This window comes from Lichtheimia ornata, assembly GCF_029851405.1.
Source record: "Lichtheimia ornata isolate CBS 291.66 chromosome Unknown scaffold00001, whole genome shotgun sequence".
In the NCBI taxonomy this organism is placed as follows: Eukaryota; Fungi; Mucoromycota; class Mucoromycetes; order Mucorales; family Lichtheimiaceae; genus Lichtheimia; species Lichtheimia ornata.
Genome location: NW_026695321.1, coordinates 1,235,739 through 1,250,068, shown reverse-complemented (window position 1 = coordinate 1,250,068; position 14,330 = coordinate 1,235,739). Strand labels below are relative to the sequence as shown.

The 14,330-nt window shown below is 43.7% G+C and overlaps 9 protein-coding genes across 9 annotated transcripts; 6 read left to right on the top strand and 3 right to left on the bottom strand.

Annotated features, from left to right (window-relative positions):
- Positions 1–195: 195 nt before the first annotated feature.
- O0I10_000446 (uncharacterized protein) lies at positions 196–994 on the bottom strand (the record flags this gene model as incomplete). The annotated part of the gene is made up of 5 exons (XM_058480556.1): positions 196–267; positions 366–465; positions 538–720; positions 781–901; positions 967–994. 5 exons carry the CDS (start codon positions 992–994, stop codon positions 196–198), a joined length of 504 nt encoding a protein of 167 aa, XP_058349079.1.
- An 877-nt stretch (positions 995–1,871) lies between these two features.
- O0I10_000445 (uncharacterized protein) lies at positions 1,872–2,937 on the top strand (the record flags this gene model as incomplete). Its single annotated transcript, XM_058480555.1, has 2 exons — positions 1,872–1,908; positions 1,997–2,937. The coding sequence occupies 2 exons, from the start codon at positions 1,872–1,874 to the stop codon at positions 2,935–2,937; spliced, it is 978 nt and encodes a 325-aa protein (XP_058349078.1).
- Positions 2,938–3,406: 469 nt separating this feature from the next.
- On the top strand, positions 3,407–4,746 carry O0I10_000444 (uncharacterized protein; the record flags this gene model as incomplete). The annotated part of the gene is made up of 2 exons (XM_058480554.1): positions 3,407–3,584; positions 3,644–4,746. The coding sequence occupies 2 exons, from the start codon at positions 3,407–3,409 to the stop codon at positions 4,744–4,746; spliced, it is 1,281 nt and encodes a 426-aa protein (XP_058349077.1).
- A 210-nt stretch (positions 4,747–4,956) lies between these two features.
- O0I10_000443 (uncharacterized protein) lies at positions 4,957–6,378 on the top strand (the record flags this gene model as incomplete). Its single annotated transcript, XM_058480553.1, has 8 exons — positions 4,957–5,272; positions 5,334–5,445; positions 5,506–5,652; positions 5,723–5,798; positions 5,861–5,926; positions 5,980–6,080; positions 6,146–6,252; positions 6,314–6,378. The coding sequence occupies 8 exons, from the start codon at positions 4,957–4,959 to the stop codon at positions 6,376–6,378; spliced, it is 990 nt and encodes a 329-aa protein (XP_058349076.1).
- A 226-nt stretch (positions 6,379–6,604) lies between these two features.
- On the top strand, positions 6,605–7,281 carry O0I10_000442 (uncharacterized protein; the record flags this gene model as incomplete). The annotated part of the gene is made up of 3 exons (XM_058480552.1): positions 6,605–6,738; positions 6,805–7,192; positions 7,258–7,281. The coding sequence occupies 3 exons, from the start codon at positions 6,605–6,607 to the stop codon at positions 7,279–7,281; spliced, it is 546 nt and encodes a 181-aa protein (XP_058349075.1).
- Positions 7,282–7,333: 52 nt separating this feature from the next.
- Positions 7,334–8,437, bottom strand: O0I10_000441 (uncharacterized protein; the record flags this gene model as incomplete). Its single annotated transcript, XM_058480551.1, has 6 exons — positions 7,334–7,515; positions 7,582–7,640; positions 7,703–7,802; positions 7,871–8,032; positions 8,131–8,345; positions 8,403–8,437. The coding sequence occupies 6 exons, from the start codon at positions 8,435–8,437 to the stop codon at positions 7,334–7,336; spliced, it is 753 nt and encodes a 250-aa protein (XP_058349074.1).
- Positions 8,438–9,685: 1,248 nt separating this feature from the next.
- O0I10_000440 (uncharacterized protein) lies at positions 9,686–10,774 on the top strand (the record flags this gene model as incomplete). Its single annotated transcript, XM_058480550.1, has 2 exons — positions 9,686–10,597; positions 10,661–10,774. 2 exons carry the CDS (start codon positions 9,686–9,688, stop codon positions 10,772–10,774), a joined length of 1,026 nt encoding a protein of 341 aa, XP_058349073.1.
- Positions 10,775–11,273: 499 nt separating this feature from the next.
- On the bottom strand, positions 11,274–11,579 carry O0I10_000439 (uncharacterized protein; the record flags this gene model as incomplete). The annotated part of the gene is made up of 2 exons (XM_058480549.1): positions 11,274–11,314; positions 11,387–11,579. The coding sequence occupies 2 exons, from the start codon at positions 11,577–11,579 to the stop codon at positions 11,274–11,276; spliced, it is 234 nt and encodes a 77-aa protein (XP_058349072.1).
- Positions 11,580–12,404: 825 nt separating this feature from the next.
- O0I10_000438 (uncharacterized protein) lies at positions 12,405–14,315 on the top strand (the record flags this gene model as incomplete). The annotated part of the gene is made up of 8 exons (XM_058480548.1): positions 12,405–12,492; positions 12,558–12,719; positions 12,784–12,800; positions 12,858–12,921; positions 12,980–13,086; positions 13,146–13,334; positions 13,399–13,633; positions 13,696–14,315. 8 exons carry the CDS (start codon positions 12,405–12,407, stop codon positions 14,313–14,315), a joined length of 1,482 nt encoding a protein of 493 aa, XP_058349071.1.
- Between the last annotated feature and the right edge of the window lie 15 nt (positions 14,316–14,330).

Sequence of the window (14,330 nt, the reverse complement as noted above, 5' to 3'; positions counted from 1 at the left end):
TACACTTTCACATTTGCAATCACACACACAACACACACGCACATATATTATATATACTTTTATCCCCCGCATCATTTGAAAATCAATTTCGTGTACATGTTAATAACAATTGATAGTATATCGCTTATGGCTTTACACGTTTTTGGGTATGGTTGTTTATTGTCGTGGTTGCTTAGTCTACTTGTACAGTGGTTTCTAGTCGCTTGGCTGGTCATCCGAATCGCCATCATCATCATGGGCATCGTCGTCTGCAATATCAGAATCGTCCTAAATGATAGTATGCCAAGAACAACAATCAGTATCACCATCGCTACCATTTCCATGGCAACATGGATTCTCCTCCTCCTCCTCCTCCTCTTCCTTACCATTTGGAATGCAGCAGTGCCTTGCTCTAACATTTCCTTCAACTCGGTATTCTTTGGATTCACCAAAAGGATGGGAGTGAGCTTGTTACGATTCTCGATGCTATCATCACCAAAGGAAACATGCATAAGCCGTCATCCCAATTTAAGCATACACACGTGCACTCCTTCATACCTTGGGTCAGCACCTCCCTCCAAAAGAATCTCGACCATAGCAATGGCCATTGGAAGGTCCTCATCTTGGTATTGGACAGCCTTGTGCAACGGTGTGTCGCCTTCAAGTCGGTTCTTGACATTGAGGTCAATGTCATCCAAGTTGACAAGCAGCTCGAGACAGCCAATGGAACCCGCTTTGGCACTGACGAGATACCAGTTATATGATGCGTTTCTTCTCTATTGCACGTCGTGGTGTACTCACGCATAATGAGCGGCTGTGTTACCGGCACCATCCACAAAGTTAGGATCGCAGCTGCCGTCATTTAGGATTTCCTCCAAAGTGTCCTCCTGATCGTTTCTGCAGGTAGCGAGCATCAGCTCATCTTGTCATTGATAGCGTCAATAAAGGAGTTGTTATAGTAAAAAGAGTTTATGTGTATATACTCACTGTTGGTTGCGCCGTCTTGGTTCGTCATAAGGGGAAAAGAGCTTGTTGTAGTAGTCTCCCATGGAATTCTCCACTACTTTATCTCTCAGGCACCGACATTTGATCACCCGCTGCATTAGCCCTTCATAGTAGTGTCTTTGCCTTTCATACCAGATAGAGAATAGGCCTTGTAACATTGCATAATAAAAGAGCGAATGTGAGGTGCCATCCATCCATAAGCAGCCATCTCCTTTACGTTATCGAAAAATGAGTAATAACACGTCTTTTACAAATACACATACATCAAACGACAAGAGAAAGTGTAATAAGAGGAACCATCAAAGCATCTTGAAATGATGAATCAAACGGAGTACCATAAGGTATCCTCGCTACAGTTGCTTTGATCATGTTGCCATGCCAACACCTATTCATCGGGGATTCAAGCGAAGAAATTCCTGAGCGCAAGTGGCAAAAAGATGTTGGTTGGTGATTTCGGAGACCCGCGAGACAAATTGAGATGTGTTGGACAAATGAGCGTGTCGAGAATGCAAAGCTGAATACAGGATGTCTGGTGATGGTTTTAACATCAGATAGGGCCTTCCTTGTTTTCATGATATCTAGAATAGGTAGATGATGATATCCAATAAAGCAGTAATGGAAACCAATTAAACGAGTAGTGATTGCAGATCAATGCTTCTTCAGACCACGTAGAAGAGTGTGTGGGCGTTACCCAAAACACTTGCCCTGAGGGTTTAAATTCTCGGTGAGATACAATGCTGGCCGCCCGTTGTATCAATGAAAAAGCAGTTTATATACCGCCTCCCTTTACTCCAGGGTCACACAATCACCCAACATTCAATTATCGTCTTTTTTTTCTTTTTTTCCTTTTTCTTCCCCTTTCCACTACTACATCCCTATCTTGCTATATGGAAGAGAACGATCCATACCGTGCAGCACGACGAGGTAATGCTCAATGCCATACAATTCCACTCTTTATGATATGTAGCACGTGGGAACATACTAAGCCTTTCTATTTTTTACCCGTTTGCAGATCATAATAACGCATCGCCATGTGGAACACCCAATGAACAAGACGCTGCTCATTCACGATCGGGATCGGATAGTAGTACCAAGAAGTTGACAGCACGGCAAAACTCCTATAACGACGACCCTTATGCTCGTAACGAACGAGCCAGTCGGCCGACCATTCGAGCGAATTCCTATTTGCCGTATTCCAATCATCAACGGGATCCGCTAGCCCCTGTGCCACCCATTTACATTGAAGATAATGCAAGCATTCCCAATGACAGAACCATTTCTTTCCAAGTCGATTCCTTCACATCCAGTTCCGATGATCGTAAACTACCACAAGCTACACACAAACTTGGGGACGCATCATCATTATCAATACCGATGCATTCAAAGAAAAGGCGTCAAGGCCGTTGCTGTAGGCGTTGGCGTTTAATTACATTAATTAGCGTCCTTGCTGCTGCTGTGATTGCCGTAATCTGGTACTTTGTATGGCCACGGGTCCCCATACTTGCATTGGATGGTGCTGAAGATACATCGAATTATAATTCTTGGATTACAGACAACAATGATACCATCATAGCATACAACGCCACCTGGTCGCTCAATATGACTGCCAACAACGATCAAAATTGGATACCCACACGCATTAACAACATGGCTGTCACTGTCATCAACCACAATACGAGTAAAGAAATCGGATCAGGCAACTCGGGATCATTGATCTTGTCACCAAGGGATTCGCAAATAGTCAATGTCCCTTTAAAATTCTTGTATTGGAGTGGTCCCAATGATGCCACATTTGAGGATTTGGCCAATGTATGCTCTGTTGTGAGTAACAATTCGCCCATGAGCCGACTACGAATGCATATCGACCTGATTGTCACCATCCGTATTGCTGGCATCGCGTGGTCATCCACTCAAGTAGTCTCATCACCCGAAGGGTTCTTGTGCCCAACATAGTAGCCAAACAATGGTTCTAGATCATTGTTCTCTATTCTATTTTCTTCCCCTCTGCTCCTTACTCCTCCTCGTTGTAGCATTGTTGTAATTCATGTATCTTTATACACACACACACATCCTCCTCCTCCTCCCATTCTTCTTGTACACTAGTAAACATCTAATAATACGCACATAGCTCTTGATCCGAATTTTTTTTATTTGACGTGATCTGATATAGTTGATGGATGCATAAAGAATGACTCTAATCCACTAGTTTGGAATGGCCTAGTGCGACGTGTGATCCTGTGACTCACATGTCAAGGATCCACCAGCCATGCATTGTCCGTGCGTTCGGGTTGCTCAAGATTATGATCGGAGACAACGGCCATTACTGTTTTTCGATGGAGATTGCCTTTTCCATCAAAGCAAGCGGCTGTTTCATATATTCCAGGCTAGTTCACGCCGCTCTTTTTTCCTTTATTCACTTGTCATGGTCAATCCAATCTCGATTCATGTGCTAGAAGACGCTATTGTATTGCAAGGAAATCAACAAGAGTCGGCCGGCAAATTGCTTCAAGGCAAGCTCATTCTCGATCTCAAAGAGCCGATCAAGGTGCGATCTGTCAACTTGAGATTCTATGGCAAGATGAAAGTGTCATGGCGAGAAGGTAAGTTTTCTTCCACTACTACTCTTTGTAAACGTGGTGGTTGCTAATCATGATACTAGGGGTTGGGCATGGTCAAGATTTTCATCAACAAGAGCGTACCATCATGTCACATAAATGGCAGTTTGTTCCTCAAGAAGACGAGGCATCCTCATCATCATCATCAACGACCCATCATCAGAATCATCATACCGGCACGACGGTGGGGGTGCGAAGACCCAATTACACTCTACGTGCTGGGCGGCATGAGTGGACATTTGCATTACCGTTGCCAGGTGATTTGCCTCAATCAGTGGAAGCTACGAATGGAAGGGTGATTTATCAACTCAAGGCCATGATCGAACGTCCATTCTATCTTCAAAACTTTTCGCTCAAACGACCCATTACGATTGTAAGAACGATGCAGCTGGATGATTTTCCTGCAGTGGATACTTGGGAAGTGCATCATACGTGGGAGGATAAGATCGAATACGACATCAACATGCCAACACGGATTTATTCATTGGGAGAGCACATTCCCATCTCCTTTGATATCAAGCCATTGGATCATAATTTGCGAGTACGGCGCTTGGTGGTTACATTGAAAGAGTATCGTGCCTATCGAGCCAAGGAGCATTCGACGCGACATACGTGGGAATGTACATCGAACGTTGTTGTCAATCCAAACCCTTTGGAGAGGTGGAATCACGTGTTGGATTTGAATATACCCAATGAACCCCCGCATGTGCATTGCGATTCAGACAATGATATGATGAAGATCCAGCACAGAATCAAATTCAGTATCTATCTCCAAAATGCCGATGGTCAGAAATCAGAAGTGCGTTGTGCAGCTGTTATCATGATTGTTCCCTCTTTGGTCCAACAAGCAGCACACAATACCTTACCACCATACCAACCTACAACATCATCCTCATTGTATCGCACAGCTTCCAATGCTGTTAGTATTCGAGGTGCTACATCACGTACTACAGTCGCTTCTTCCTCCTCCTCCTCTGGTGATCAACAACAAGAGCCTCTAGCAAGATCCTATGGTTCATCGGCGGGTATTTGGTGGCATGGCATGGATCTTTCTCGTGTTCCTTCTTATAATACGGCTGCTCAACAAGAACCCGCTTCCCTTTCATCCTCATTGCCTCCATATGAAACGATCATTCCTCCTCGATAGTTAGATTACGTAGACTACTACTACTCTTTATTTACAACCTATAATGAACTACACATCTAATACATGTATTTATATCCCATCTGCTACATTGCTGACAAACACCGGTAGAACAATTTGAGCGGGTGTGGGGAAGTGGACCTTATTATTAAGCGCTAATCTACCGTGTGATCCCGTTTGATCTATCATCACTTTGTTCTCTTCTTCCTTGTCATGCCTCGCCTCCTCCCTGACGCCACACATTACATCCCCGTTCACCCTGCTACAGAAGGTTGGGATAGCCAACGACTGGTTGTAGAGCGCCATTACTTTCCAGCACCTGAGAAATGCGATCGCAACATTGCACTGCTATGGTCCCATTCCAATGGCTTCAACAAGGAATCGTTGCACCCTCTCATGCGCCACTTTATTGAATACATAAGACAACACCGTCCTCAATACAATAGCACCAACTTTACATTTGTTGTTTGGGAAGCTCGTAACCATGGTGACTCGGCACGCTTGAATCAAGGCACTTTCCGTGACACATGTGAGCAGCACACACACACCATCCTTGCCTTGATGAATTACTGAATGATGGATACGAATAGATGTATGGTTCGACAATGTCATGGATACAAAGCAAGTGATCGATGTGATGGAACTCAAGAAGGATCATGACAAGTTATTCGGTGTTGGCCATAGCTTTGGTGCTACATCCATGTATGTAAAAGAGTGTTGACAACAACAACATCAGTGCCACGTTGCTCATGCATGATTTAGGTTGCTATGTGAATTCTTTTACCCAAAGACGTTTGATGGATTGTGCTTGATCGAACCTGTCATTGGCGACAATATCGATGATGTCGTTGTACGAGAACAATACCCAACCATGGCATCAGCTAAACGTCGAGATACCTGGGATAGCTTGTAAGTAGGGTTGCGGATTATCGTGATCACTCAGGGCAATATCGAGATAATGACACTCCTTCCTTATTAGTGAGGATGCATTGAAGCTGATGCAGCAACGGCGTTTTTGGAACCGTTTCGATCCTGAAGTGCTAGATCTTTATGTCGTAAGTCATGACTTTGCCCTTTTTGGTGCCCTATGTATGTATGTCTAATCATCTATTCATAGCGTTACGGCATGTACAAGAGGGAGGATGGAAAAGTAACGTTGAAATGTCCCAAGGAACAAGAAACAGTAAGTATTTTAAGAGTGGTGTAAGGGGTGCATCGTATCTTACATGTTTATAGCACAATTTCCGCATGCAAACGTATGCCCGAACAACTGGATTCCGGTCTTTACCCACCTTGAAGATTCCTACTGATTTCATCTATGCCAAAGAATCCGTTTTGTAAGTATACCTCATTTACAGCATGGATAACCTACTCACGTAACCATCACCACCACCACCACCAGCTTGTTGCCAGGACACGAAGGTGACATTACTTCCAAGACCAAATACGCAAAGGTCACCTGGGCTGAAGGAACACACATGGCACCCAACGAGCGACCCAAGGAGTTTGGTAAGTGGTGTATCATAGAAAGAGCATCTTTCATGGTTTATCTAATCATACATGTTATTAGCTCCAATCATCACAGCAGCGTTTGATCGTGCCATGGCTGAAGCAATTCCTTCTTCTAGACTATAGATAGATTATACACTTTTGATATCAATTATTGGAATACATGTATAATAGTTCACTACCAACATCTACGATGCTTTATTGTGCACAACTTTATTCAATGGTTTCTATGACAACGACATGTCCCCGAAATAGCTGAGTGATGCAGCAACAACGACCTGGAGACTTGATTTGCCGCCGACGCTGCGAAATTTTACTCCTCCACTCTTTACTCTTTACTGATCGATCCCACATGAGACAACTCAAGCATCACGAACAAAAGCTTCTAAAGAAGGTCGACTTTTTGCAATGGAAGAAGGAAGACAACATTCGAGAGATCAAGATTATCCGACGATACAACTTGCAACAGCGAGAAGACTACCACAAGTGAGTCGTCACTCATTGAACCCCCCACGATCCACTGTTTTTGCTTACCTTTGGGTTGATTGATAGATACAATCGACTTGCAGGTAGCATCAAGCAACTTGCCAATCGTATTTCGCTTTTGGACTCTCGCGATCCTTTCCGTGCCAAGCAAGAAAAGGCACTTCTCGACAAACTTTATGCTATGGGCATCATCACATCTACCAGCAAATTCAGCGACTGCAACAAGGTCACCGTATCAGCATTCTGTCGAAGGCGGTTACCGATTGTCATGTGTCGACTCAAAATGGCAGAGACGGTCAAGGAAGCTACCACCTTCATTGAACAAGGCCATGTGCGTGTCGGCCCTACTACCATCAATGATCCTGCATACCTCGTTACTCGTACTATGGAAGACTTTGTCACTTGGGTGGATACTTCCAAGATCAAGCGCAAGATTATGAAGTACAATGACAAGGTAATATACACAATGAAGATGGGTGGTTTGGGAAAAAAAGAGACAACTAACATGAGCCCATCTAGTTGGACGACTTTGATCTTTTGTAGATAACTTTTTTCTTCTTTTTTCATGCATACAATAATACAACAACATCATCCTCTATATTGATTCCATATATGTCGAGAAAAGTTCATCATTATCCTTGATCTTTCTTGTGGATACCAATGCGACGACTCGAGTATTTTGTGTCAATGGATCGTGCCCGCTCCAGTAAATATTGGGTATATATTGTCGCAATTCTATGGGGAAACTTGGTGGAAGATCGACTTCATGGTATTGGACTGGAAAAAGTGTGTGTGAGAGAGATGAGCATAAGGATAAGAGTCTTTTGGGGGCTGTGTGATTACCATTGGGAAGGTGATGTTTGCTACCATTGTTCACAATTTGCCCAATAGCTAGTGGATTGCTAACAAAAAGAGAATTAGGTAGGCTCAAGGATAGATATCAATCATTCATGGTCGCACATACTTGAGCTCATTGTCTTCCATCCATGTAGCATCGCTGGTTTGAATAGCTCCTGGCCAATTTTCTTTGTGATACAATGATCTGTAAACCGATCCTGATAAGCCTGAAATGTCGGTAGATTAGACATGGAAGTGAAGGAGATAATCATCATCACGCCACTGGACCCGTTACCTGTCTTTTTGCCATCAACGAAAATACCATCAAAGCATTTGAGAATATAACTATTGGCAATGCTGACAAACAAAAGAGGCTCAAAAGGTTGATACACTGTGCCTGGATATAGACACACCACTTGCCCTGCATCACATTGCCCTCGAAGAAAGACACCTTGCCCTAACCCGATGATGATGATTCTCCTATTTTAGTGTCCTTGCTTTCTCTCTCTCTCTCCTATAGAGTATCCCCCACACACCCTTCTCTTCTTGTTGTACCTGCTCCTGCGATAGTTGAAGCACGTGTATGAACCGAAAACCCAAGCTTTTTTTCCAACGTCTCGTTAGGATGGCATGGCGATGAGTGAATGGTCGTCAAGAGTCGTGTGATTTGGTTGACACTATCGACTGGATTGGGTAAAGGAACAGGTGGTGTTGTTTTTGGAGGTGAACGAATGGTCTTTGCCAGTAATTTAAATGACTGTAAAGGATATCTAAGGCGTTGTCATTTTTTGGGCTATCTCGATAGTATAGTGCATCATGTTGCGTACAGTCGATAAAGGAAGTTTTTGAGTTTGGAGGACATGCGTGCGTGTAAGTGCAACGAGAAACCCCACACAAAAAAAGTCATCAAATATCACGCACACGATCGTGTGCCACCTTGTCCACGCACACACTTTGTACCCAGAGAGAGAGAAAAAACTTTTTCGTTAGGTTTCCCTTTGGCTAGTCTCAAACCTTAAACAGCCCTAATGTAATTAAACACAAATGTGGGTTCTAGAAGAACAAGTTGTAAAGTTGCCATGGCTGCTGTCAGAGTTAAAAGGATGTGTATCCATGATACGTGTGGAATGTATTTGTGTATGTGTGTGTTGCCAAGTAATAGCAGCATGCACGGATAATAGCCGACGGGGTTTCATGCGAGAGGGGAAGGGAGGAGGAGAACTTTGTATGTTTAGCCATCAGCTGCCCTCTTGTGTGCGTGTGTGTGTGTGTGTGTGTGTACGTGTACATGCGTCTGTTGTCGGCTTCTCTTTTTCCAGCCCAGTGACTCATGGTGCCATTTGACCCTGCAGCTCCGGCTGACTTTTGATGAAACACAACCTGTGTGTTGCTAACAACACACCCTTCTCGTTTATCATACCCATGCCACTTTTTCACTTTCCATCTAATGGTTTTGTGCGAGACAAAAGCAACTACTCTGTGCAACTGTTATTATCGACAAGAGAAAAAAAGAAAAAAAAACATCAAGTCAATGGATGGGGAACCTCCTTGTTTCAATATGCAGCAAGACGTGAATGCGTGTGTATGTGTGTGCGTATGTGTGTGTCTCTTTCTTTTTCAAAAATGTCAGCAGCAACAAACCTCCCTTCTCTCTTACTCACTCACTCTCACCCACGACTCGCTTACACCTGCATGCATTCAATCAACCATGAATCGTAGCATTTTGCTTCGTTCAGTTTTTCCCTAACCGCTGCATCTTTCTCCTTTCTTGCATTCCCACGCAATACGCTTTTACAAATGTTGTGTTGTTGTTGTTGATGGATGGTGGTCATGTTGGTGATGGCTGTATCAAGCAAGGCTTTGTGCATCGTATTCAGAATGCTCTACCATACTAGGCAACGCAAGAAGATATCTATTTGTGGTAAAGAGAGCGACTTGTGTAACCAAACGAGCAGCAGGCAATCATCCTCACAGTCACCGTTGCTCGGGCGCTCCTGGTTACCAAAGAGAAACAGAGCCAATTTTCATCCTTTTTCTCTCTTTCTCTTTTTCTTTGAGCTCTCTCTCCTGTCTCACTTGTTTCTTTCCTTTTCTCCCTTTTTCTCGACACATGTACGAGTTCCAACGTCCTGCCAACTTTCCCGCCATCCGATATACCATCGTCCGTCGAATTAATGAACAAAGGAAAAAGCAAAAGGACACTGAACGCTACCTCTCCTCTACCACATCTTGCCCTACCAACGGCCTTCCATCACCTCCAGTAGACCACGACGACATGTTCAAGCAAGAAGATACTACCACCACTACCACTACCACTCCTACTACTACTACTACTACTACTCTTGCAACCTCGACTCTTGTTGAACTATCAGGCACTCCCTCATCCGGTAATAGCTGTGCAAGCTCACCGCGAGAATCCCACCATGTCATGGATGAGAAAGCGATCCGAGACAAGATTCAGGAGCTACAAAACGAAAAACATGAGCTCTTTCAACTCATGAAGAACCTGCTATCAAAGCAACAACAACAGCAGCAACAACAAGAGATCCAACAACAACAACAACAGCAAATCAAGATGGTGGAAGATCACCCACCTCCTCCACCTCCACCAACATCATCATCATCACATTCATCATCATCATTATCCATATCATCATCAAGAGTAGCACCACCACCACCTGTTGTGAGCACAAGTAGTACTAGCAGCAGCAGAAGCTCAAGTTCTGAAAGGTCACCATCACCACAGACACCACCAGTTCAAGAGCAATCATCACAGCGGATGCCTCCTTTAACATCCTTGTCATCATCATCATCATCTTCTTCTTCTCAGCATATGCGTTCATCATCTTTGGACCATCATCGATCTTTTCCACCTCATCCACACCCACCACCAAGATACATGCCTTATCATCGAAGAGCTCCCCCGTTGGCACCTCCTCGCTATTACAGCAGTAGATATGGTGGTACCAGTGGTGGTGGTGGTGGTAGACCCATGAATGGTTTTTCATCGCCTTCTTATCCTGTAAGTCGACGTTGTGACATTTAAAAAGTTTGAATTTTATCACTGACATGCTATCTATCTTAGCCTCGACGCGGTCCAATGCCGTATAATCCTTCAAGGGCACCTTCTCCAGCCCTGAGAGCAACATCCTATCGTCCTTCAAGGTCGCTTTCCGACAGACATATTCCAAGATATTGAACTGCTTAAAAGGTTTCATTGTATACAGTGTTCTTTTCTTTTTAACCCCTCTCTTTCTTCCACGCCCTCTATTTATCTATTGATACTATCATGTATCCTTCTACCACCTTCTCATCCATCCTCGTTTCCCTTCGTCCCTCTCACTCTCTCCCCTCCTCTTTCTTAGGTTGCACCAAAAAGCAAAGGTGTGACAATGTACAAATGTAATCATACTTTATCTTGTTCTTTTGCGACCCTAGTTTGTTGTTCCTTTTCTTGTGTGAAAAAAGACCCCCGTTTTTGTATATACCACCACCATTTTGTTGTTGTGGATAGACGACATCCCATCGCTTTCCATATAAAAAAGCCACGTACACACACACGCATCATATGACAACAGCATGCTGATCACTGTAGTGGGAGAACCAGTGTATAGTAGCCTGCTGCTTTATTGCCTTTTGTGATACATGGCTTCAACTACTACTATTGTTGTTGCTGCTGTTGGTAATGGGTTGTCATTTTAGCGTTGCCCCAAAAGATGTGACAAGTCAATGGGTATAGCTAGAGAGTAGTAGTAGTAGAATCCCTATGAGTACATCATCACTATTATCATCATCATCGCTAACAACTTACAGCATCCTGTTTCTGCACCTGTGGGATAACGCCGTAACCGCTTCTCAAAGGGTGGTGGGGGTGGAAACTCCTTTTGTGAATGAAACGTCCATTTGCCTGCTTCCGTTTGTGGTGGTTCTGGAATGTCGACATCAAGCGAATGAAACGATGGCTGAACAGGGATCGTCGACAAGCGTAAATGAGGCGATTGCATTTGTGTCTATGAGTTATGGAAAGAAATAAAACCAAAAGGGAGCCAAGTTTCCTTGGATACGCTATTACCCAAACAACTCAGCTTCGCATGAAATGTATTCCCGATCTCATAACCGAGGCCATGTTGACCATAATAAACTAGCTGCTAGCTGATGATTATGCCGGATGAACATTTCACATGTATGGATTTCGTCTTGGTGTTGAACGATTATGGGGCTCAAGTAACGATCACCCTACTACCTTTGAAAATGATCCTTGTTTGACACAATTAACGTTTATTTGGTTCCCAGGAAAGAATCTATCTAAATGCATTTCTCTACGAGCTCCTTCTTCTTGGAAATGTTGTCAGGATCAAACGACTATTGACATCCTTTGAATTATCGTAAGCGTCTAGATTTCCCAAAGTTTCATCGTGCTCTTTCAATCCAATGGGTGAGTGAAACAAAGCCGTATTGCTATCATTCATATAAAGGGCATTGGTGACAAGTAGTCTTTGATTGTGTGACATTATTCATAGGTAACCATGTCATCTCCTAAATCCGACAAGCCCTTCCAAGATACTGGTATCATTCAACTTGATGGTGGTGGGTTGGGGGTTGGATTGTTGTTCCAAATCATACGCCTCGACACAACGGGACCAACCATGTGATGATCCTTCTCTTTGTTCAACACATCATCATTGATAAACCTATCCCATTCACAACAACAACAAAAAGGTGTCGCTGATGTTAGCGAGAGAGACACAAACGACAGCATCTGCACAACATAGCATCCGCTTTCAACGACCGCCCTCACCCTTCTTTTTCCTTTTGCAACACAACTCAACATGGATAATGTGCTCACCTGGGACGAGAACAAAGTGAGCAAATGGCTTGCATCGATTGGCTACTCTGCATACGAAAAGCAGTTCAAAGGTGTGTGTGTGTTTCTATACATGCTTACTTTGGTTTCGTTGTTTGCTCATTGACTTGCTCTCCAGAACACGGCATTACTGGCGATGTGCTTGTCAATCTCGACCATGAAACGCTCAAAGATCTTTCTATGCATTCGGTTGGCCAACGTATGGAGATCCTCAAGCACATATATACCCTGAAAGCCCTTTGGCGTATACCTTTGAACGAGTGGGATTATGTTCCTCCAAGTATGTATATATAACCTATCTCTGTTGGTAGATTTATAGATATTGACTCCATCCTTTTGCATAGCTGTTCTTTATGAAAACGTGAGAAGATGATCATGATAGCGCGTTACAACATGTTTTCTAATACGATGGTATCAGGATTGGCTTGGACAGAATGGAATGGCTGATTATCGCAAAATCGAAGCTGCATTTCATGAGCGAGGTATGCTGCTGGTTGACAAACAAGGAGAAAGAGGATCTTAACACGTGCATTGATCTAGATGGCCATATGAGACAACTTACAGAAGAACTTCACCGTGTCAGTAACGAGATGATGCGATTGAGAGAGGAGATGGGTCAGCATTGGAAGCTTCCCAAGGATAAAAAGGTAAAGGAAAATGGGTAATGAGCAAGGGGACCATACATGGATCATACTAACAACAACAGCCTTTACCTGTCTTTGAAATCGAAAAGTCGCCATCCACGACATCCGCACCTAAAGCAGTCGCCCACTTTATGCAAAAGTCTGGCCAGCTCTTAACACCACCTTCATTATCTTCCAATCATGGTGGCGCCAATGGTGATTACTTTAGCAATTCATCTTTCACCTCGCTTGACAAGTCCGTTAGTGACGAAGTAAGTGGTTCGATTATTTTTCTTCAAAGTGTGGTGGACTGACTTTTTATCTCTTTCTCCTCAGATCAAGCCCGCTGGTCCTAATGTCATGGTGAATGATGGTGGAGCAATCAAAGTGTATGGAGACAAGATATCCAACAACTCCAAGGTGGAATTGGAATCATCAAAGAATGTGCGACTTTTATTGGATGATACGTGCTCCAAGGTCATTACATCTGCGCTCAAGAAGTACAATGTCGTCGCTGATTGGCAACAATATTCGCTTTGGATTCAATATGGTCCCTATGATAACCCACAAGGTAAATCACACACACACACACATTGACGTTGCCTAGGTAATGTGCTAATTCGGGATATATAGAACGTCAATTGGGATATGATGAGAAGCCGCTAAAGATTTCACAAAAGCTCAAGGAAGCCAAACAGAATCCAGTATTTGTGCTCAAGCATGTCAAAGATAACAAAGTATTCAACCCTGCACAGCATGCATCGAATAGCTCTGACAACAAAATGGAAGGGTCTTCGAGTCGATCGAATCACTTGTTGAATGCATTTACATCACCACGCCCTGCACCTAAACCTACGCCGCCAATCACCTATGACGATGATCATCATAGTGGAAGATCCACACCACAGAATGGAAATGGATGGAAGAATAGCTCAGCTGATAAGCGAACATTGGAGCATCCCAAAACAGCAATTACATCAGGGCGAGTTGGATATGAAGTCGTTGTACCCGTCATGTCATCCTCTATATCGACACCGACTCCATCAACATCCTCCGTGGGGGGAGCCAATGGAAATGACACGCCACCTTCTTCTTCTACTACAACTACTACACTTACGCCATCCTCAGCAAAACGCGCTGGCACTATTAACAGAAAGCCGTCTGAGAACTTGTTGAGCGAGCTTGGATTAGAAAGCGGGATGGCCAATGTGATATACACGATCATGATGGATCAAAATCAGAATGGGAACTGAAGCCAAGTTTTCATG